The 24698-nt window shown below is 38.0% G+C and overlaps 2 protein-coding genes across 2 annotated transcripts; one reads left to right on the forward strand and one right to left on the reverse strand.

Moving 5' to 3' along the window:
• The first annotated feature begins 316 nt into the window (after positions 1-316).
• On the forward strand, positions 317-21336 carry LOC111880644 (F-box protein At5g03100-like). Its single transcript, XM_052765646.1, has 7 exons — positions 317-691; positions 15846-16781; positions 16883-17601; positions 18116-19196; positions 19351-19459; positions 19566-19650; positions 20881-21336. The coding sequence occupies exons 1-3, from the start codon at positions 317-319 to the stop codon at positions 17036-17038; spliced, it is 1467 nt and encodes a 488-aa protein (XP_052621606.1). The 3' UTR covers positions 17039-17601; positions 18116-19196; positions 19351-19459; positions 19566-19650; positions 20881-21336.
• LOC111880645 (uncharacterized) lies at positions 21242-24427 on the reverse strand. The gene is made up of 5 exons (XM_042896718.2): positions 24382-24427; positions 23613-23975; positions 21981-22125; positions 21761-21784; positions 21242-21683 (listed from the first exon to the last, which is right to left on the reverse strand). Exons 1-5 carry the CDS (start codon positions 24425-24427, stop codon positions 21632-21634), a joined length of 630 nt encoding a protein of 209 aa, XP_042752652.1. The 3' UTR covers positions 21242-21631.
• Between the last annotated feature and the right edge of the window lie 271 nt (positions 24428-24698).

A 24698-nucleotide genomic window follows, 5' to 3' on the forward strand; every position in this document is an offset into this window, starting at 1 on the left:
AAAAGGAAGTGGTTTATAACTATAGAAGCATAAATGGTGGAACCGTGGTAATGGGGAATAATCATTCTTGCAAAACAGTTGGAATTGGTTCTATTAGAATCAAAATGCATGATGGAGCGGTCAGAACTTTTTTGGATGTAAGACATGTCCCTGAGTTACGAAAGAATCTCATTTACCGGTGGGTGTAAGATAATTACATGGGAAGGAGTAAACAAGGTTGTTTGAGGTTCTTTGGTTGTAATGAAAGGTATTCGTAAAGGAAACCTTTATGTTCTTTCGGGTACAACAATGACAAATGATGTGGCAGTTGGAAAAAATGGTAGTGGTGGTGACCCATGTAAAAGCACTCGTTTATGGCATAGACGGCTTGGGCATATGTCTGAAAAAGGGTCTTGATCTGCATGGTAAAGAAGGTTTGTTGAAGAATTTTAAGAAGCCTTGTATGGATTTTTGTGAGCATTGTGTGTGTACAGTAAAGCACACTGGATTTAGTTCAAGTCAAGCAAACACAAAAACAAAGGAATTTGAGATGTTCAAGTCTCAAGTAGTTGATATAGAACCTAAAAGCCAACAAGGTTCTAATCGTGTTCACGAGAAAGATCATGATGGTATTCACGAGGTTATTGAACATGAGATGGTTCAACAAGAAAATGTACAGGAACCAGAGGAACAAGAGCTTGAGGACAATTCGGTATCAACTAGGCCGAGAAGAGCATATAAGAAACTTCTAAAGTTGGGGTCTGATCAACCCTTGAATCACTACGGACATGCAAATTTGGTTGAGTATGTCTCCTTCAAGGAAGATGAGTAGGTCTCCTTCAAGGAAGCTATTCAGAATGGAAATACTGAGAGTTGGTTGGCTGTGATGGAAGAAGAGATGTAGCCTCTTCGGAAGAACCAAACTTGGGAGGTGGTCCCATTTCCCATAGGGAAGAAAGCTATTGGTTGTAAGTGGGTGTACAAGAGAAAAGAGGATCCTTCCGAACTCGGTGATACAAGGTACAAGGCAAGACTAGTAGCAAAGAGATTTTCACAAAAGGAGGGAGTAGACTACGATGAGATATTTTCTACGGCAGTGAAACATACTTCCATCTAGGTGTTATTGAGTATTGTTGCTTATGGTGATTTGGAGCTGGAACAACACGACGTAAAAACTGCTTTCTTGCATGGAGAATTGTGTGATGAAATTTATATGCATCAAACTAAGGGATTCAAGGTTGTTGATAAGGAAAGTCAAGTAGGTCGCTTGAAGAAATCACTTTATGGATTAAAGCAATCTCCTCGATAGTGGTACAAGCGATCTGACTCTTTCATGCTGAAGCATGGGTTCTCCAGAAGTCTGTATGATTGTTGTGTTTACATGCGGAAGCTTCATGTAGGTGATTATATTTATCTTCGTTTATATGTGGATGACATGTAGGTTTGTTCGGGAAATGCTAAGGAATGTATGAGTTGATTATTGTTTTTATTCGGTTTGTATTTTGAAGTTAAAGGGTATTTTGGTAATATGGCAGCTCGGGCTTTTATGGAAATTGGAGATTTGTTCGGGAAATGGTAAGGAAGGTATGAGTTGATTAGAGTGTAGAGCTTCTCGTTACCTTTTCATGGATATATGGATCGTCGGAATCAGATTTATATCGAAGAAGTTATGGCCTTCATAGTGCTTAAGGGTTTAAGATGAAACCCTAGTACGCAGGGCGTACGTAGGGAACACGCGGGGTGTACTGGTGCGAAGGACATTACGTTGGGCATAATATGGTGTATGCTTAACGTACTGTGAGGTTTTGGTTGGGGTGCGAGACCTCGTATGCTGGGCGTACGAGGGAAAAGTGAAAACCTTAATTCTTGGAGTTGTACACTATATAATCTCATTAAGTCTTTTTGGTTGTCCCCTTTTACCAACCTCCAAGTCCCCAAACCCTAGAAATCATCCCTTAGTCTCCATGGTGGTGTTTTCGAGCTCATTATGTGCATCTTGGTGTTTTTGGTCATTTCCAAGAAGATGGCGTTTGGTGCAAGGTTGTGGATCAAGGAAGAGTTTGTGGATCTTGTTTTTGTGCTTTATTTCCAGCATGTTCTAGACGTTCTTTAAGAAGTAGATCTGTGGTCTGGACTCCTGGTCTTGAATATTAAGAGCTTAAGAAGGGTTGTTGGGTCAAAAATATGGTTTATACTTTACTTTTCTAGGCAAATATATTTTTCTGTAATATTTCTGGAGTTTACGGTCATGTTTACGGCCGTAAACACCTTACGGCCGTAAACCCATTTACGGGCCATGTTATCCGGCCCATGTTCCCCTTGTATATATATAGGTGTTAGGGTGAGGAGTAGAGATTAATGAACATAAGAGAGTTTACGGCCAGAGAGAAGTTTTGTGTGTGTGAATCTTTTGTATCTGGAACTTTAATTCTAATCAATTCATACAGAGATTCATATTATTATTATTATTATTATTCTCTTCTATTTTATCTGACATCATCCGTTTGATTGGGATTCCGCACCATCAAACGGATCTGATTGCTACACAGGCAAATTAGGGACTTACAATTGGTATCAGAGCCAAGTTGTTTCAGTCAGTTTTGTCAGATTTGGAGCATTATTTGATTTTATTTTCGAAATATTCTCGCGTTTTTGGATAGATCTCTAAAAAATAAGGGGGGGGGGGGGGGGGGGGTTGTTCTTCATGTTTTTCATAAAAAAGGGTTTTTGATCGAGTTTTGGAGCTTCAAAGTCGAAAAATCGTTGTTTTTTTGTCGTAATCAGCGAGGAGTTTGCGGTCGGCGGCTAGGGTTCCGAAGAGTTTGCGGCCGGTGTTTGCGGTCCGAGGCCTTGCAGGTTTACAGTCCGAGCTTGCAGCCTCGGAGTTCACGGTTTGCACCTCGCCCTCGCAAGCAGCAGGTGTCTTCGCAGCGTCTATTAAAAAAGGAAGAGGCAGACAGAATTTTAGAGGTGTCGGGGATCGAACCCGGGTCTTCTGGGTACTAAGCCTCGCGCCTTTCCAACTCAGCTAGAAGACTCTTTGTGTCTCTCCTTCCTAATTTAATTCATAAAGCGTCTTTTTCGCTTCAAGTTTCGCATTTTTGACACTCTTAACCCAAAACTCAATTTCTTTTAATTTTAAATTCTTTTTTCCTCCATAATAAAAAAAATTAAAAAAAATTAAATAAATTAAATAATAATAATAATAATAAAATAATTTTAAAAAAAAATAATTTATTTTTAACTTTTATTTTTGATTTTTTATTTAAATTTTGAGTTTGACTTTCAAGTTTGACCTTTGACTTTAATCTTTGACTTTCTCGTTTGACTTTTAAAATTTCAAATTTAGCTTTCCGGTTTGACTTTTGAGTTTGACTTTTCAAGTTTGACTTTTGAGTTTGACTTTTTAAATTTGACTTTTAAGGTTGACTTTTGAGGTTTGTAGTCAAAGGGTTTGACTTTTAAGTTTGATTTTGGTTTTTAGTTGTGCTTTTTAATTGATTTTAAGGTCTACGAGGGAGTTGAAAACATGAAAGAGAGTCGTCAGGATATGTTAAGACAAAATTTCAACATTTTCGATTATATCCCTAGAGAAACCCTCGAAACTCAGTTGCAGCGATTTACTACACTTACTACTGAGATGAATATAGCTGGGATCTTCTTGTCTAAGTTTGAGATAAACAAAAAGCTGCTGAATTCACTTCCGAAATCGTGGGATATGAACGTGGCTATCATCAAGAAGACAAAAGATCTCAATCATCTTAGTCTTGCTGATGTAATTGTAGAACTTGATGCTTTGAAGTGTAGAAAAACAATGAGTTCTGAAAACATTCCGATCACTGAAGTTACATGTTACATGTACTCCAGCTTGTGAAATTACGATTAAATTTCTTTAGGAACAAATTGATTTATTAAAAAGAGAAGTTGAGGACCTGAGATATGAAGGATATCAACTCAGGAAAGGACAGAAACCCCTAAAGGCTGAATTAGAAGCAAAAACCAAGGACTTTAGGAAACTTCAGGAAGAGTATAGCAACAAGTGTGAAAATTATGACTATATTAAGAGACAAGTTGTTGCTGTAACTGAAGAACTTGACTCTTTGAAAATTAAGTGTGGAAAAACAGACGTCAGTTTCAAAAATTATACTGCGTCAAGTCAGACAGTCGAGTCCTTATTTGAAACCCAATTAACATTTAAAGATAATCAAAACAAGGGTCTAGGGTATACTAGTGTTCCTCCACCTTTCAATCATAACTACACATCCATCACTATGACTCAGGAAGAAATTGACAGGGAGGCACATCTTCGATATGGCAAACTAGCTGGGTTTGTGTCAGGAGGTATTCAGGTAGAAAATACTAATGTTTCTACTTCATGTGCAGGTAAAGTAGCAGAAGATGAGAACAAGGAGAACACTACTGAACAAACCAATGACTCCTTGAACTCAGAATCTGTTGCCTCGAATTCTGTTACTCCTAACAAACCTGCCGTTGAGAAATACAGGCCTCCAATTCCAATGAAACAGAGTGCCTGTTGTAATTGTGCTTGTGGGAACCATAAGAGACAAGGCATGGATATGCCACCAGGGGCAGGAAGAAACAACTTCACAGTGAAGAACAAGACATGTTTTCACTGTGGAACACCTGGACACATTGCCAAAAATTGTCCTAATCGTGCATACGTTCCCTACTGTGCACAAGGATGGCAGAATGCGCCAAGAGGGAGATACTTCAAAAGAAACCCCTCCAGGTCACGTTCAGACAATGGTGACTGGAACGCGTAGAAGGCCAAGAGTCAAACCCACAAGGCAAAGAATCCGAATCCCAATGGCAAGAAGGAAATGCCTGCCAAGAAGCCAAATCCAAAAGATGCTCCTGTGAAGCCAAGACCGGTTAGGTCAAAGTCATCTTGGCAGCCGGCTTCAAGTTCCAAATCAAGTGCCGAGGCACCCATCGGATCAAACAAGAAATGGGTTAAACCCGGATATAGATGGGTACCAAAGGTGAAAACTCCCAAATCTTCTAATGACTCTAATATTTCATCGTCTTTTGTTTGTGATAAGCAGGATATGTCATGGGAGAGAGTATCGTGCAAGGATGACAAAGGTCGAACCAGTTTCAAAATGGACTGGGTTCCAAAGACCAATTGATCCCACTCTGTGTCGGAGCAGCGATGGAGGCATATTATCAGACTTCAGTTTGTTGGTAGTGGCTGTTCCAGGCACATGATAAGGGACATCTCTTAACTGTACAACACTAAGAACATTATTTGAGAGTATGTATCTTTTGCGGGAAAGGAAGAGATCACAAACGGGGTTAGTGCTTAATGACATGAAGAATTTTTGGATCTATTCTTAGATTACGCGTGCTGTGCTTAGACCTTCTGAATACAGATTCAATCGGTGAATTACGGTTTGCGTTTTCTTCTCTATACTCTTGAGTTTTTCTTAAGCTGATTCACTTTAAAGACTAATTTTTGTTTTAGGATAGTTAAATTTGCACATTTATTTTCATTTCTCTCCATGCACAAATTTAGGGGGAGAAATAAAAACAAAACAAAAATTAGAAAATTAAAAAAAAAATCCAAAAACATTACAAAATCAAAAAAAATATGGTGTTAATGGAATGTTCTTGCAGGAGATGTTTTGGGAAATGAAATTAGCAAGTGATAACGGGCAATCTGAATCGGCGTAACGTACCTAAGTTGAATCATCTATGCTCTGTGTTCGATGTGCTGATAGCCACGAAAGATTTTAAATGGACTTAACTAGGGAGAGTTGAACCTAATGAATTTAAGGACTTGACAAACTTTGACCTAGTTAGATCCGTTTAACCTGATGTCACGACGCTTGGATAGGTTGAGCAGGGAGATATACATGGGAATCTACCGGTCACATTAAATAACCCGTATCTAGAACTGTAGATTCACTTTTCCTCGATGTGCGGATTCTGTCCTTAATTCCGGTTGGATGGGGCGACTGGTAAATTCCGATAAATTAGGCCTGTAGAAAATCGTTTTCTTTCTTTCTGTCTGTTAGTCATATGTTGTCTCCTTTGCGTGACTTCCAATTCGACCTGGTACACAACATATGCAACTCTATTTCTCTGCATGTTTTATATATATATATATATATATATATATATATATATATATATATATATATATATATGAAATTCCTCTTATCTGTTAGCCATATGCTGTCTCCTTTGCGTGACTTCCAATCCGACCTAGTACACAGCATATGCAACCTTCTACTTCTCAACCCCTCTGAAACAATAAGTAATAGCAATCTGAATTTGTCCTCTCTCTGAATGATTGTCTGCTCACCCGGTGTAAGGAGTACTCTGGAAGTTCTTGATGGCTGGGGCATATCAGGAAGCGGGAAACACGTTCTAGTACACTTAAAATTGAACATATGCAGATTGTCTGTAGATCTCGCTGCTCAATTTAGGTGGACAACAATATACCTGGTTGTAGTCAGTTAAATGGTCATAAGAAAAATCTATTTAAGAATTAGGGCCAATCATGATAATAAAGTTATAATTAGATATATGCATGTATCATGTCATTGGTAAATTGTCCAAATCTTGTCACAAATGTTTTGTGTTTAAGTGGACCATAATATTGGCGATCGACCAGACAAAGACGTGTAGATAGAAGGTACTGACAAGCGGATAAAGGTTGTCTAAAAAACTTTGATCCCAAATCATCCTTAAAGTTAACTATTATTTTTGTTTTTGTTAAGTTTGTTCATAGTGTTCTTCTAATTTAAATATTATGGGAGAATTAAAAAAAAATCAGAAAATTCAAAATAAAATAAAAAATAGTGTTATTTCTCTTTTATTTCTTGTTCAAGAAAATAAAAAAAAATAAAATAAAAAAATCCAAAAATATTTTTGTTTCTATTTTATTTTTTTTCAGAAAATATGAAAAACCCAAAAATGTTGTGTGCTAAGTTTTCTTTTAGTTTTGTTTTGTCTTGAAAAGTGATTTCAGGTATAGATGAAACTCATGGAGTTTGTGTCGAAGATTTCTGAGCCAAAACCTCGTCCGTGAGCATCGAAGAATTCTCATTCGAAGGAGCAAGAAATGAAGATTATTCTTTCAAATTCAATCTTTCAACCCCAGAAGCAAGGTGAAGCTGAAATTGAAGATTATGTGACGGATTGCATTGAAGCTTCCTTAATCAGTCTGTTGCTATCTATGAACCTGCTGAAGTGATCCAGAAGATTTGTTCTCTCTGAAGATTCTCAAGCTGAAAGCACCAATTTTCAAGAATCAGTACAAGAAGCCTCCTCACCCAATGTGCGTTAAATGTCAAATTCTGAAGAAATTCCCAAGTGCTCAAGATGAAGTCATTCATTGAAGATTCATCAAGTACATCTTGAAGTTGTGAAGAATTTGAAGATAAATGCTAAATCCAATCTCCCAATGAAGATTAACAAGAAGAGCCAGCTACTTTTTAGGGGGAGCTTGTTGGGTCATTCAAGAAAAGAAAGCTATAAACCAAGGGGGAGATTGTTGGGTCAAAAATATGGTTTATACTTTACTTTTCTAGGAAAATATATTTTTCTGTAATATTTCTGGAGTTTACGGTCATGTTTACGGCCGTAAACCCATTTACGGCCCATGTTATCTGGCCCATGTTCCCCTTGTATATATATAGGTGTTAGGGTGAGGAGTAGAGATTGATGAACATAAGAGAGTTTACGGCCAGAGAGAAGTTTTGTGTGTGTGAATCTTTTGTATCTGGAACTTTAATTCTAATCAATTCATACATAGATTCATATTCTTCTTCTTTTTCTTCTCTTCTATTTTATCTGACATCATCCGTTTGATTGGGATTCCGCACCATCAAACGGATCTGGTTGATACACAGGAAAATTAGGGACTTACAAGGGTTTTGGCTTAATAGATTAGTACGTTGGGTGTACATGTATGTACGCATTGCGTACAAGCCAAATAGCGAGTACGCTTAGCGTACAGTTGAGTACGTTGTGTGTACTCAGTCAGGTGGTTTTTTGCTTTTGGGCTTCCTTTTTGGGCTTGCGTGTTTGAGTTCTTAATAAGCCATCTGAGCATAAGTGTTTCGGACTAGAAAATTGGTTGGGCTTTAGGGTAAGGCCCATATAAGGGTTTGGGCCCAATTTAGAAAATTAGGCCATATTTCGGCCTTGGTTGATTATTTGGCTTTTGGGCTTTCAGATTGTGACTTTGGGCCTTTGTCTTAGACCAAGCTAGGTTAAGGGTAAAATTGTCCTTTCACCCAGAGTATGGATTATGTTTATGGAGTGGAACCCAATTGTTAATTGGGTGTTATATTGCTACTAATAGTTCAACGATTTGTCAGCCAGTAGCTAGGGATCTTTGTGTTTTGGTAGTGCGAGGTGAGTCTCATCACTGGGTTTAGTGGATCGAAGGCACCAATGCCATCCTATGGTTTATATGTTAGGATGCTAGATGTGTGTGCGACTCTTGCATGTATTGTATGATGACATGTTTACCGGGTAAGGCCCAATGCCTGGCGGGACCTGATGAGTATATTGAATGGTAGTTATAAGTATATGTTTTTATTCTTAATGGGCAGGGCTTGATGACTGTATGGTATGCTATGGTCTTTGTGATTATTGCATGTGTTAGTAAGGTTATATGTTTATATGATTATATGTGTATCGGGTGGGGCCCAATGTCAGTCGAGGCCTGGTGATTGACAAATCTGTAATTTGAGCGGGACTCGAAGCCAGGCGGGGCTTGAGGCCGAGTAGGACTCGATACCGGGCGGGGCCCGAGGCTGAGTGGGAATCGATACAGGGTGAAGCCCGATGGAAGGTGCGTGCTCAGTATGTGATTTATGTATGTATAGTATGAGATATCTTGGTGAACTCACTAAGCTTTGTGCTTATAGTTTTCAGTTTATGTTTCAGGAACTTGGATTTTCATATGGAAGAGCTCAGGATGATTGCAGAGCACACACCATAGGTTTCTGCATTTCGCAATTTACCCTGATTTGATGATGATTTGCTAAATCTTGATTACCTTGGTTTTATGGAAATGATATGTACTAACGATTTATTAATCTAAAAATGAAAAATTTATGTCATTATGAGTGGGACGTTACAAGTTGGTATCAGATCCTTGGTTTGAGGGATTCAGACATACTCTTGGGTGTGTCTGAACTCAATGAAGATTTGTTAATGTTTTTCAAAAGTGAAAGAAAAACGATTTAAAAAGGAAAAAAAGAACAAGTTTTCTAATACAAAAAGGGGTATGGTGCTAGCAATTGACCAAGCTCAAGTAAGTTTCTCCCAAAATACTCATACATGATATCTGGTATTACTTGATTTATGAATCTGTGAATCACATGCTAGTTAGGGCTAAGGATCTGCTCGGTTTTTGCATGATAGAATGCTAGGAGAGATGCCTTGTATAGCTATTGTATGAGCTTATAGACTTGCATGCTAGTTATGATTAGCTAGTGATAGGGTGGCTTGTTATTTGATGCTTGGTAGCCTAGGAAGCATGGGATGTTGGATTGGGTTGATTTGGATGCGTAAGGAAATCAGTAGTAGGAGTGAGAGCTCCTAGTATTAGTTATAGTATGTGGGATTGGAGTGCTACTGCTCGAATGCTGCTTGCTTTGTGCTTTGTGGAACTCTCAAGTGACGGGAGTTAGCTACTAAGTGGATATGTCAGGTCACATATGACAAAGGTTGAATAATCTCAGAGTGATGGACTTGACCCTATTACGCAACTCTTGTTTGAGTCCAAACGTTGTAGGGATGAGTATGTTACTCGAAGGATTATCTAAGCTTTGTTTCATGTGATTGTATTCATGAGGTGGGTGACTAGCATTATGGGGAGTTCTTCAGCAGTTGATGGATGCGTGAGGTCGGAAACCTAGGAAAGCCTAGGGATTGCTTCAATGGGTTCTGTTGTGCGGGTTAGCAAGTGTTGGTGTATGGATTTGAGAAGGCAACTTAGAGGATTCGGGTGGATTCTTGAGGAAAGTATGGATATGTGTGGAAGGTAGTATTGGGCCCGTACTACTGAAAGCACAAGATCCATACTTGAATCGGTGGGAGTCATGGAAAATCTAGGAAGCCTGTGGGATGAGGATTCTTGGGAATATTCAGATCTGTTGCATGTTGTTTCGGTAAGGTGTTGAGCACTTAGGAATGGGGTTCAGATGCTAGTTCCAACCCAGGAGCAGGTGCTGAGTCGATCGATGCGCGGATGCAGGAGTTCATCTCATCAAAGATTACTCATGGTATTTTGGAGTGGAGCGTGGTGGTCTTTGGTTTAGTCAAGGAAGGGAATTTGGAGTTCTTGGATGGTCATCTCAGGGCCTTTCGGGCCAACTTTGTAGCAGGGTAGTTGGGGGCTCATCTGGAGCCCAAAGCTTTTGGATCTCTAGAATCCTTCTGGAAGAAGGATCCTATCGTTAGTTCTTATTATTTGGGATCAGAGGGGAGTTTTACACCATATCCTCGGGATGGTCGGGGTAACTCAGGAGGAGGAAGTCAGGATTCCTTATGATGCTTTTGCAAGCATGTTATCTTCTGGGTTGTTATCGGGAATTTGTATTACGTTGGAATTTTGTTGGGGTTTGGGTAAGTTGTATCTCGGGTTGCTTCTCTGATATTGTCTGGATTGTATTATCAAGGATTACAATATGCCATTCTGCATGCCAGGAGTCTTCGATGAATCTTTAAAGGGTTGTATTTTGTTGGGCAGGTTCTAGCGTGTTCAGTTGTTGATCTGGGTCTTTGTCGGGATCAATTCAGGAGTTTTGTTTGGAAGATATTTGGTCAAGTTTTAGTGGTTTTATCATTTGTTCTGGTATGATTGGCGGTTGCCTATGGAAGAACTTTTGGGTTCAAACCCTACTATTTCTCGGAGAGGAGCGGTAGCAGGAAGATGGTGGTGTCAGTTGCATAAGTTGTTTGATCATTGGATGTGTTAGGAGAGTTGTATTTTCGCATGGATTGTAGTTGGTTAGAGTTTAGTAATTCTTTGAGAATGGGTATTGGGGTTAATATTTGTCAGTGCATGGCAAGGGTTATGGTTTCTACTCACCAATATAAGAACTCAATAAATTGGTAAGGTATCATGGGAGGTGATTTGGGTTATTAGAGGGGTTAAGATTTCAAGAGTATTCTTCAGGATTTCAGGAATTGGGCGATCATTGAGTTTGACTAACAATGGAACGTTAGTTTTGATTATCGCAAATCATAGGCGGTTCATACTATATAAGGTTGATGTTTGTTGTCTTGGAATCCATGGGATTTATGGGATGAGAGAAAGCTTCGTCAAATCCAAGAGGGGGAGAATCGATCAGAATTACGGGAGTTCAATCGGGTGTGAAACTATGGCAAGTTTCACAACCTGGTCAGGAGGGAGATGACCCAAGTGGCTGTTTAGATTGAGGATGTGTAAGTAGGAGTTTAGGAAACTTCCAACCGTTGGCCGGCGCCTTCTTTATTTTGTATAACAGGCTTGTGGTTGAGTCCAGGTTAAGGGTTTTGGAATTCGAGGTATGAACCGAACACCTAATTGGATGCAGTTGGATGTAGGTATCGGTTCAAGATGCATGGGGTTGTGATGGGTAGGGTGTGGTTAGGCCATGCGTGGTAACCATGGTTGGGTTGTAGTGTTGTAAGGTTGCGATGGGATTGTAGCATTCACCAGTTCGAGGTAGACTATCGTTGGAGGTGGTTATGAGCGTAAAGTGGGGAATCCGTTTGTTCCTTAGGCACGCCGACCGGGATTGGCGAGGAGTATTTCTCTATTTGAGTTGATGACCATTGGGGTCTGAGGCGGAGTCGGGCCTGTGTATCTCTAAATGGGTGGGACCCGTGGGCGAGGTTGCTTCGTGGTATAGTTGGGGGTGACCTGTACGTGAGGCATGTATGATTATGGCAATACAGGTGGGACCTGGTGGAGACCGTTGGGCAATGTTTTGGGATCTTGAGTTGCAGGAGTAAGCGGGTGGTTAGTGTGTGACGTAGAGGGGTTTATAGGCTGGGTAGCCTCGTGATTTGGGAACCTGGTGGTGGGACCGGGTGCAAGATTGGTAGTCTCAGCAATGGTTGGGAACCTTTATATATTGGTCTAGTGAGGGGTTGTCGTGAATTAGAAGGTTTTGGGTGAAATGCAAGCGCAGATCCATGGATCTCGGGTTATGAGTTAAGTATCAGGTTGGATTTTTGGGTGAGATCTCGAGTTGGGAATCGCGAGGGTTTATGTGTAGAATTTTCTTTTCATGGGATGAGAATTTAGGGTATCTATATGCCGAGGGCATCAATTGAAGGGTTCAAGGGTAAGGAATCGATCCAGTTTTGGTGATAAATCAAGCTCTTTTGATGGTGTCTTGGATTGGTTCTATCTGTGAAGGGCATCAAGATAAGTCAAGGTGGTGTTATTGATTTGGAACTCATGTGTAGAGTAGCTTGTTATTCGGAGGAGGTGTAGGTCACTTGCAATTAGGATTGGATAATCTCAGAGTAAATGATTTGGTCCTATTGCGCAACTCTCGTCTGAGTCTAACCGTTACAGTGATAAGTCTCCTACCAAAGGATTCTTTGAGCCTTCTTTCAAGTATAAGTGTTCTGCATAGATAATTGGTATGTGATTATGTTTTCTAATAGGAACTTCAAGTTATCAGAAAGTGAATAGTCAGTTGGAAGATAAGTGGAAAGGAATAAGCAATGGTTCAGTATGGGCGGTCTGTCAGGGAGTCAGACCAACTCGAGTCTTCAGGTTTTAGTTTGAGTAGATGTGGTTATTTTGCAAGGGATTATTTTTAGGTGGAGAAAGGATTTGTTCATCTTCGAGCTGGAGAGCCCTGCTAGGGTTGGTTTCGGTTGCCTTGGGAAGGTTGTGGTATGCCCAGGTTATGGCTGTGTTGCTCAGGTTGTTTGGTGTGTCGAGAATGATAAGGAATGATTTCGAGGACGAAATCTAATTTAAGTGGGGGACAGTTGTAACGCCTTGCTTCGAATCGTTTCCCATTGCGGGGTGGTTATCAAGGATTGTGTATTATTAGACTTAGGACCCTTGAAGAATTGAATTTTGGGCTTACTTGGAGGTGGATGATGTAATTTGGATGATCCAGGTATTCGGTTTGTGTTTTGGAGTCAAATGGTATTTTGGTATTATGCAAGGTTGGGCTTTTATTGAAATTGGAGGTTTGTTCGGGAAATGGTACTGTAGGTACGAGTTGATTAGAGTGTAGAGCTTCTCATTACCTCTTCATGGATATATGGATCGTCGAAATCAGATTTATAGCGAAGAAGTTATGGCCTTCAGAGTGCTTAGAGGTTTAAAAGGAAACCCTAGTACGTGAGACGTACCTAGGGAGTTCGCGGGGCGTATTGATGCGAAGGGAATTACATTGGGCGTAATGTGGTGTACGCTTAGCGTACTGTGAGGGTTTGGTTGGGGGTGCAAGACCTCGTATGTTGGGTGTACGAGGAGTACAAGGGGCGTACGAGGGAAAAGTGAAAACCCTAATTCTTGGAGTTGTACTCTATATAATCTCATTAGTTCTTTTTGGTTGGCCCCTTTTACTAGCCTCCAACTCCCCAAACCCTAGAAATCGTCCCTTAGCCTCCATGGTGGTGTTTTGAGCTCATTATGTGCATCTTAGTGTTTTTGGGTTATTTCCAAGAAGATGGAGTTTGGTGCAAGGTTGTGGATCAAGGAAGAGCTTGTGGATCTTGTTTATGTGCTTCATTTGCACATTGTTTTAGGTAAAAAACTTTGATCTTGTTCATTGTTGTCTTAGATATAGTTTGTATGAGTTTTGGTTCATTTTGGGTCCTAAGAATGAGATCTAGTGGTTTGGTACGACTCCAGTAGCAATGAGTTGCCACTCTGATGTTTCTGAGGTTCTAGATGCATAAAGTTTTCTCCTTTAGGGCTTGGAATCCCTCATGCATGAGATGGTGTCCATTTGGTGAAAGTTTAGTGCTTTATCTTGAAAATTGGTTATTTCGGGGCATGCAAAGTCATCAAGTCTATGACTTTATGGTTCTAGATGTTCTTTAAGGAGTAGATTTGAGGTTTGGGCTCCTGGTCTTGAACATGAAGAGCTTAATAAGGGTTTTGGCTTAATGGATGAGTACGCTGGATGTATAAGTCTCTACGCGCAGTGTACAAGCCAAATAGCGAGTACGCTTAGCGTACAGCTGAGTACGCCCCACATACTCAGTCAGGTGGGTTTTTGCTTTTGGGATTTATGGTTGGGCTTCCTTTTTGGGCTTGGGTGTTTGAGTTCTTAATAGGCCATCTGAGTACAAGTGTTTTGGACTAGGAAATTGGTTGGGCTTTAGGGTAAGGCCCATGTAATAGTTTGGACCCAATTTGGAAAATTAGGCCATATGTGGGCCTTGGTTGATTATTTGTCTTTTGGGCCTTTCAGATTGTGAGTTTGGGCCTTAGTCTTGGACCAAGCTAGGTTAGGGGTAAATTGGTCTTTTTACCCTGAGTATGGATTATGGTTCTGGAGTTGAACCTAGTTATTAATTGGGTGTTGTTTTGTTATTGACAGTTCATGGATCTGTCAGCCAGCAGCCAGGGATCTTCTTTGTTTTTCGGTAGTGTGAGGTGAGTCTCCTCACTGGGTTTAGCGGGTCGAAGGCAACAATATCAGACCATGGTTTATATGTTAGGATGCTAGATGTCCGTGCGACTCTTGCATGTATTGTATGATGGCATGTTTACCGGGCAAAGCCCGATGCCAGGTGGGGCCTGATGAGTATATTGAATGCTAGTTATAAGTATCCATTTTTATGCTTACCGGGTGAGGCCCGATGCCGGGCGGGGCTCGATGACTTTAAGGTAGGCTATAGTCTTTGTGATTATTGCATGTATTAGTAAGATTATATATTTATATGATTATATGGTTATATGATTATGTGTGTATCGTGGCGGGGCCTGGTGATTGACAGATCTATAATCCAAGCGGGGCTCGATGCCAGGCGGGGCTCGAGGCTGAGTGGGACTCGAGACCGGGTGAGGCCCGATGGAGGACGGGGGCCAGTATGTGATTTATGTATGTATGGTATGAGGTATCTTGGGGAACTTACTAAGCTTTGTGCTTATGGTTTTTAGTTTATATCTCAGGTACTTCGGATTTTCATATGGAAGAGCTCGGGATGATTGCAAAGCACACACCACATGTACCCGCATTCTGGAATTTACTCTGATTTGATGATGATTTGTTAAATCTTGATTAACTTGGTTTTATGGAAATGATATGTATTAACGATTTATTAATCTAAAAACGAAAATTTTATGTCATTATGAGTGGGAGGGTACATGATTTTGAAAGTTTAGTGTACAAATGTGTATGCAAAAGGCGGCAATAGAGATATGTAAGAGAGTAACGGGAGGGGATGAGTTGACTTGAGAGATTTTCTCAAATGGTGTTTGAGGACAAAGGAGGGGCTAAATCAACAACAAAATGGAAAGACAGAGGACTACTATGATAAAATGAAAAGTTGGACTTGTACTTTTTTTTTGTGTGTGTGTAAACCATAAGAACCAAACTCATGCATTATTCCTATCTTTTTCTATTTAACGTATTATGTATAGATAGAGTAACGCCACAGACTTTTTATTTGCATCATTGTTTTAATCGCTAAATGTTATTTTCACTGTTGTTTTTAATGCTGTCTTGGCCAATAAACAAACACTGAAAATCGATTTGAATATTGAAAAAATCTCTCATTTTCATAAAGAATGAATTGTAGTTTTTAACGTTTAGAGGTGAAAGCAAAGCTTTATCTCACCATTTGTATACATATTTACACCTAACTGTGTAGAAGGACTAATAAATCAAGCTAAATTTGCCCCAAAACAGATAAGGTTTCAAGAAATTATGGAGGAGGGAGAAGATGATCGAATCAGTGCTTTGCCGGATTGCTTGCTTCTTGAAATCCTCTCTCGTTTACCCTCCATAAAACGTGCCATTAGAACAGGTACACTCTCCAAACGATGGAAACATCTTTGGACTTCAGTTCCTACTCTCTGTTTCAATGATTATACACGTACACTTTCCGATTTCATTTCATCCGTTGACAAAACTCTAACTCAATGTCATCAACTGATGCTCAAGAAATTCCTTGTGTGTACCACTTATGATACTCGATATGTATCACAAGTGAACAGTTGGATTCGTTATGCTATAAGTTGTAACGTTGAAGATTTTAGTTTAACGTTATGGAATATGAAATTTGAAGCTGAGTTTCTGTTAGAACAAATTTTTTTCATTAGTTCATCTTTTACCGAACTGACATTAAGAGGCTGCATATTCAATCCGGTTGGGGCTATTAATTGGAAAAATCTTAGAAATTTGTGTATAACTTGGGGGAATTTACATGAAGATTTGATTGAAAATATATTATCCGGGAGTCCTCTGTTGGAAACTTTGGTGTTGAGATATTGCTATGGCTATAAACGGCTCAATATTACTTCGAAGAGCGTTAAGAACTTGGTGTTCTCTGGACACATTATTCGTGATGATGATGATGATGATGACGACGATGATGATGGTGATATCACATATATTATCGAAATCAATGCTCCTAATATTTTGTCACTAACAATTGAAGATGATGTTGTGTTGTGGAGGCTTTTGTTACTAAACGTGTCTTCTTTAGTCGAAGCTAATTTAGATTTTGCGAATATGGGGCATAATGAGATAATACCTGAAGAGGTGGAAGAAGAGATGCTTAAAGGATTATTACTAAAGCTTCACCATGTCAAGGAGCTTAAAATTGGCGATTTATGTTCTGAGGTAAAATTTCTTGTGTTTCACAATTTATTCTTTTGTAATAATCGTATAAAGTTTTTAGTTGTAGTAGTACTTTACTGATTATACTTTGATAAACATGTTAGGTTTTGTCTCGTTTGGAAGCAAAAGGTTTCATTTTTCCATCGAATATGAAGTTTCCTGATGTCATTCCACCTTTATGCTCTGATAGTAATTCCAATGAGATTGAAAGGTGCTCTTGCTTGACCATGGTCCTAAAATTGATGTGCTTAATTGATTGATGACACTTGAGCTCATGTTTGGGTACTTGAATTATTTTTGATCGATGTCACCACTTCCATCAACATCTAAACGTCTCATTATGATATCTATTATCTCGTTTGTTGGTATCTTGCCCTCCATCGGAATCTCGTCCAAGTTCAATTCTCTGACATACTTTTTCAATTCAAGGCATGTAATAAGTTTATCGTCGCTCACAGATAGGTTAGTAGCACAAACTAGGTTCATTGAAGTACTTCAGGGAAACTGATGATGCTTACCAGATTGATTGTACTTCCTCCCCGACTGATCAAATACGGATCATCCATCAAATTTCTCGTTTCATCAAGCCACTTTTTGAACATATCATAAAGTTTTTCCCTGGTCAATGTTTTGTCGTCGTTAGGGTCAGGGTGTTTCAACAAGTTCTACTCTGCAAAAGATCGATATGCCCAGAAAGAGAAAGTCAGCAATTAAAATTGCAGATGTATCTCCTTGCAACTTCTGTTTATAGGGAATCGATATATACCTGAGCATGGAAGTTTGTAAAGAAGTACCTAATCCCAAGAAGAAGTGACAGAACAAGGTAACCGTTGTTTTTTTCACTAGAAAATGATAAACGAATATTCAGTGTTAGAATGGCAACAAAAGGTATAAGTGAAAGTAACATCTTCAAGGCATGATACTTAGTTTCATCTTCTGTAAGAACACCTGAACCTGTTAAAAACTTCAATATGTTAAGCTCGCCAACGAGTGATAACTTTTCAGATGATCATAAATAGTTCTTTGAGCATGTTAGTTATCAAAACTCTCAGGAGATCAGACGGCAAGAGCAAACCTGTTGATAGTTGTACCACTTTATTTTTCACTATTAGCACTAAGAACATAAGTTTGGCATGATAACTGGTTTCTTCCATATCTGTAAGAGCACCATAACTTGTAAAAATATCAATATATTTACTTTGTTTCCACGGAACAGAGTTAAAGAAAATGACTATTAAACTTATACAGTATGTTTTTTAAGCATATTCAAGCAAATAGCAAACTCTATGCAATCAAACCTGTTAAATATAGTTGAGTCCCTTGATTTCTTTGTGTAGGACTAGGTTCTACATCGAATTCTGTTTTAGCACAGATGAAAAATATTCCCCATACAAGTGTGAGAAGCAGTATTGATGATCCAGCTAGCAATCCAACACCCGTCACAACATATTCTTGACTTTATCTTTACTACTCATTATTCCAGTTGCTGCAATCAGACGATCAATAACAGAAATGTAAGAAACAAGTTCATCGATGCTGAAGTCAAGCAAACCCATTCAATACCCAAAACTCTTTAGATAAATGTCCTCACGCCACGGTTGAGGTGCAAAATTCCATACAGGAGGATCAAGGTTCAAACCTTGCACGCTTATAATATCGCTAGTGCTCTAGGATTTACCCCCACATGATGGGTTCAGCATGGTTCGTCCAGAGCCATTTACCCCTTTTTAGTATTGGATAAATTGATGTGTGAAACTTTGCATCACTACTATACTTGGAATTTCATAAATATAGAATATTATACGGTCATCTTTTTTACAAAGACGCATAGAAACAAAAAGGTGGTTGATATGGAGAACATAAAAAAGAGAAGCAACCAAGAAGTATTAAAAATTCTGGGAGTTAATCGATAAGCCGAGAATTAAATTCAGTCCAGAAGCTCTCACTAAAGGCATGATAAATTCATCAATCACCACTCGCATAATATTCCCCTTGATATAATAGGTACCCGTATGTAACAATCAGGAAGAATTGACTCAGGACATTGGTTGCACATGGGAAAAACCCATACATTATCTGGCAATGCTCTTCAGAAGAATACATTTCTTTAAGATCCAGAAACGATTCTTGCTCTCGAGCAACAGCATCATCAGTAACACCATCATTGGCCACCAACTCAGCAGACAAATGATCAAAATGACGACTATACTGCCTTCCCAGATAACAGGAAAAGTATAAAAACAAAAGAAGAAGATGCAATACTTACAAATAGCTTTCCCATTTTGAAATTGGTGATCCGGTTGAGTAACATTACCTATGGGTATCCTGCAATATATGGAGCCATGGGGGCAACCTTGTAGCATAGAGGGGGAGCATAGTCAACGTTTACTAGTATTTTTGGTCTTCTAATATAACAAGGTTAGGTAGAGTGAATCCTTTCTCTAATCTTAATCTTAATATCTTAGTATAACATTAAACTCATCCTCATACATTAATTGCTCAAAGTGTATTTAGTTTTGTAAGGCCACATTGACGTCTAACATATAACAGTTTAATTCCTGGAAATTTTCAGGTAAAATTAATCTGTGGCATGTAATTAAGATTTGCAGAAATGGATAGTGGTGCATATGTGCTTTACAAAATCGCAAGTTTTCTCTAACATTTGCATTGCGTTACATAGGGTATATATGTCCTTATCCTTTTGATTTATTTTGGTTTCGGCCTCTTATCAATGTGAATTGACTTTCTTTCCATGATCTTCACCTATTGTTCAAACCCCACTTTCAGTTTCCATCCAAGGACTTTCATGGTAGGAAAAGATCCTAAAAGAGTCCAGTCCACTGACTAGACACGAGGAAACAAAGCATAACTTGTAAGTTTTTTGTCTCACCCAAAAAGGTGAGACATAGATTTGCTCTTAGTTTCGGATATTTAATTAGGTTGTGTTTGGCGTGCCACAACTAGCTGATAAGTTAGCTTATTTTTCAAGTTTTTTTAAGTTGTCATGTTTGACAAGCCTAAAAATAGCTTATAAGCTAGCTTTTTAAAAAGATACTTAGGCTATGTTTGGTGTACTAGCTGAAAAGTAGCTGTTAAATAAAAAGCTAGCTGATAGCTGAAAAACTAACCGATAAAAAAATGATGTTTGATAAACCTAGCTGACATATATAAAATGACATAAAAAAACATTTTAAAAGAATGTGTTTCTCTAATTAATTAGGGGGTATTTTTGGAAAATTTTAAAAAAGCTCTCAAAAAGCTAGTCTAAGTAGCTTTTTAGAAAGTTAGCTTATAAGCTACTTTATGGCTTACCAAACACGACAACATGAAAAAGCTCGAAAAACAAGTTAGCTTATCAGTTAGCTAGCTATGGTACATCAAACATAGCCTTAGACTAGCTTTTTATGAGCTTTTTTAAAAAGTTTCCAAATATACTCTTAATTAGTTATAGAAACACATTTTTTTTAAATGTCCTTTTAAGTCATTTTATATTTGTCAGTTACATTTTCAGTTAGTCTTACGAAACGACATTTTTTATCAACTAGATTTTTAACTATCAGCTATTTTTTATATAACAACTAGCTTTTTAGCTATCAGTTAGTTTTTTCAACTACCAACTAGCTTTTTAGCTAGTATGTCAAACATAGCCTTAGTCACAGTGTGACAATCATTACAAACCCGTATCCTGGTTTCCTATTCAAGAATCCAAACATAATTTCAATCCTTTCAATATGCCCACAAAGAATCTCCCTTTTCTCATCCTCTCCAACATCATGGAAAACAGATGTCAAATTACTAATATACCCTTCTTTGACTATTAACTCACTAAGAACTTCAAACAACTTCTTAACCTCTTCATATTGTTTAAAACACTTGTCCCCCATTACCAAAAGCATACATTTTTTTAATCAATATCCAACCAACTACGCCCCGTATCTTTCCTAAATCCCTTAACTTTAATTTGCTCACCACTCTAGCTTGATCCGATTTCCCTAAAGATGCATATAGATTATATACCAAAACATAATATCCTGAATTATCTCGGTTTAAACTAATTATACGTTTTGAAGCACGTTCTGCAATCTTAGACGTTTTTTTTCAGGAACCACTAAGTAAAGAACCATATATGCTTGCATTGGGGGTCATTGGCATGGAAAGAATGAACTTGTCTGCTTCAGGTAGCTGCCTGGACCGTGAAAGAAGGCCAACTAAACAAACATAGTATTTCGATCATTGGTTCCATTAGGTGATCTTTTGTCATTTGGTCAAACTTGTTTGCATTCTGAACGATGAATTAGGGATTAACTTTGCATAGTTCACAATTCTCAGCAAAAAGAACCCACAGTACATAAGAATTAAATTGCTAAAACCCTTGTTAAAGCAATCTTAAACACTTCATTAGTGAATGAACAATGTCATAAATCATAGAAGAACAGAGATTACGAACAAAAAACCAACACTACTAGAAAAAGGTTAATAGAGTACGGTTGAAATTATGAATATAGTACTTACATAGCAGGCGTATTAGTAGAGGGGTGTATTAGATTACATGCATAATAAAGTACAGCTATTTAACCGTATTATATGTATCATATACCATCTCATACAATCATCTAGTACGCCATATATACACATCTAATACACCAATAAACAACCGTACTTGATGTCTCAAGTATCATCTAATACGCCATATGTACACATCTAATACACCAATAAACAACCGTACTTGATGTCTCAAGTATTATCTAATACACCTTATATACACATCTAATACATCAATATACAACCGCACTTGATGTCTCACATCCCCATTCCTTCCAGCCCATTCTGGCTTTGCATTCTATCCTTATTAATCAGCCAATTCCACTCCATGGATGCTGTGGAACACATGGATCACCATTCCAACTGAAACAAACTCAACTGTTAAATTTGATAGATAGTCTTTAGAATGGTCTCTAATCAATGTCACACTTCTTTTTTACTTTTCTGGACGATCCATTGTATGCCTACAAAAGCATAAACACTCATATAATTAATTCTAAGAGTCAAACACAAAAAAAATTTTTATATAAAATCGAAGATACCCAAGGTAAGTTTATGTTCTTTTCAAAGCAAATTCAATGCTTTATGTACTCTTGATTCATATATTAACTCAAATAATGTTTGTTAATATGTATATCAAATGCTAGTTAATATGTATACCTTGCTTCAAGATGTTTCGTTCTGGGTTTACCAACACTTCTTTTTCTGGTTTTTCTTTCTACCATATAGATCCTCCTACTCTTGGTTGTTTGCACTAGTACCTCATCTATATGTAATGGTAAATTTCTGATGTATAACCTCATACCTGTTGATAAGAAAATGAGCATAAAAATGATCACAAAAAATGACGAGGGTAATGATATGTTAAAGATTATGACTTAATCCAACTAATGATATTATTATGACACTTTTTTTTATATATGAAATGAGAAGCAACTCTGATGTTTTGTATAATGTTTGTATAGAATGTTTTGGTAATTCAAGAATCCATGAAAGAATCTTGAAAAAGATGCATCACCTAATCTTTTCACATACAACATCCAAAACATAAAAAAATCATACCAAAAAAGTGTGATATAGTCATTTCATTTAGGATAGAGACCTTGATGGTTATATAACATAAAAATAAGGACCAAAATTACATTTGATGCAATTTATAATCAAATACAACAATAAACAATTACATTTGATGTAAACAAAAAGAAATATGATGCAATTTATATTCAACCCTTATTGATGGGTACTGCAAGAACGGTCAAATAGAGGAGGCGTTTTCACTTTATAATGAGATGGTTCAAATAGGTTTAACTCCAAATGTTGTAACTTATACTTCATTGGTTGACGGTTTATGCAAACAAGTGAAACCTACAAGGGTATGTTGGGAAAAGGAGTTTCCCCGAATACCAACACATATGATGTTCTAATAAGAGGACATCGTAAAGCAAGTAATATGAAGGAGGCATGGTTTTTGTATAAAGAAATGGTGGAGAAGGGATATGATCTCACAGTAAATGGTTATAATGCTCTCATCAAGGGGTTCATTAAAAGGAAAAATTTGGAGGCAAAAAGTTGTTTGATGAAATGGAAAAAAAATCCAAAAATACCCTTTGGACTTTTCTACAGTCAAAATCAAAAGCATGATATCGATATGATATGAGTTAAGCTTTCAACATGCATCCTCATATAATGTACAATTCCATTTAGGTGAAAAAGCACTTGTTTTCAAGAATATAAATAGTTCACTTGTAGCATGGAGAGGCATAAGCACGTTTGTAACAGAACTAGCAATGATAACAGATTGATCATACCCATCCATGGACCCCACTGACCTCCCACCTTCTGAGAAAAGATCACCAAACAAAGGTGTTCTAAAACACAATGATGTTGCAGAAAATTGTGTGAACGAAGTAGAGAAACGCCTCCAGTAGCAACAATACAAGGCTTTCGATATTGAACTCAATAGAAACATTGTTTGTGGCAAACTCATATCTACTTGCAAACAAACTAGACAACACGTTGATAAATGATGCAAAAGATCCCAACAGCTTAGCATAATATTCAACATTTCAAGGAGACAAGGAATATGAAGGAAACAAAATAGAGTCAATGATGTTTACAAACTATATGAATGGATGCTAATGCCACTCCAAAGATGTACAAAATAGAGTTGATGATGTTTTCTAGGTTTATCAACAATCAATATGAAGTAATATGTCGTACACAAAGAAGACATTGTCATAAACAAAACATTAATCAACGAATCAATCAACTACACCGAAAAGCCGATCGTACCTGTAAACAATGTGAAAGAAGGAGGAGGCGGAAGCAGCTGTAGGCCGGAGTAGGAGACTTCGTATGTGTTTTCGACCGGAGACCAGCGGTGGAGGCGTCGTTGGCCGAAGGCGGAGGCCAAAACAATGTGAAAGAAGGAGGAGGCGGAAGCAGTTGTAGTCCGGATTAGGAGACTTCGTATGTGTCGTCGACCGGAGACCGGCGATGGAGACGTCGTCAGCCAAAGGTGGAGACATCGATGGCCAGAGGCGGAGGCGTCGTTGGCAGAAGGCTCCGTCGTTCTCGTGATAAGCAAACAAGTATAAGCAAAAGTGAAGAATTGCAATTTAGACTTTTGGGTCAATTTTGTTAAGTTTGCAAATTCTTTTTACCCTTTTTTTCTTCTGTATTAGTAAATCTTTTTTTTTTCTTCAAGGAGCTCAAATGGTCTCCTTATTTTTACGGAAATTTTATTCCAGACAATAAAAACCCACAACTTTTATTTCGAGTGTATAATTATTATTTTTTTCACGTTTATTGTGATTTTTTTTCTATAATAACTTAGTAATTAATTTAAACTTAAGAAACCCCAAACAAAATATTCTTAGTTTTCTATATAACTTTAAACATAACCATGTTTATAATTACTCATTATTATTATTCGCAAGAAAACATGTCTAATTCTCAAGTATCTTCATGAACCATGGCATGGACTCAAAATTTAATGGGCTTGATTATTGCAAGAAAACATGTCCAATTCTGATGTAGCATAAGCGAGCAAATTGATTACCAAAAGGCAAAAAAGCTACCGATTCATTGGCAGATAATGTTGTCATGTTGTGACATAATTTTATGATATTTGCATACGTGATATGTATTTGGTTCATTTACTCTGAGCAATTTTGTGTGTTTTGTTGGCGTAATTTAGGAAAAATCCCACAGAGGCATTTTAGGAAAATTGCTTTTATTATGTTTGTTTCCCGGTTTTAGAGTATGACTTAAACTATTTTTTCTTTTATTATAAATATGCTACGTTATCACCGGTAAAATCAAAGTTTTCGCAGCAATAAAAGTTTTCTTTTCCACCAAGCAAAATCAAAAAATCCT

The sequence above is a fragment of the Lactuca sativa genome, chromosome 7 (assembly GCF_002870075.4).
Source record: "Lactuca sativa cultivar Salinas chromosome 7, Lsat_Salinas_v11, whole genome shotgun sequence".
Classification (NCBI taxonomy): Eukaryota; Viridiplantae; Streptophyta; class Magnoliopsida; order Asterales; family Asteraceae; genus Lactuca; species Lactuca sativa.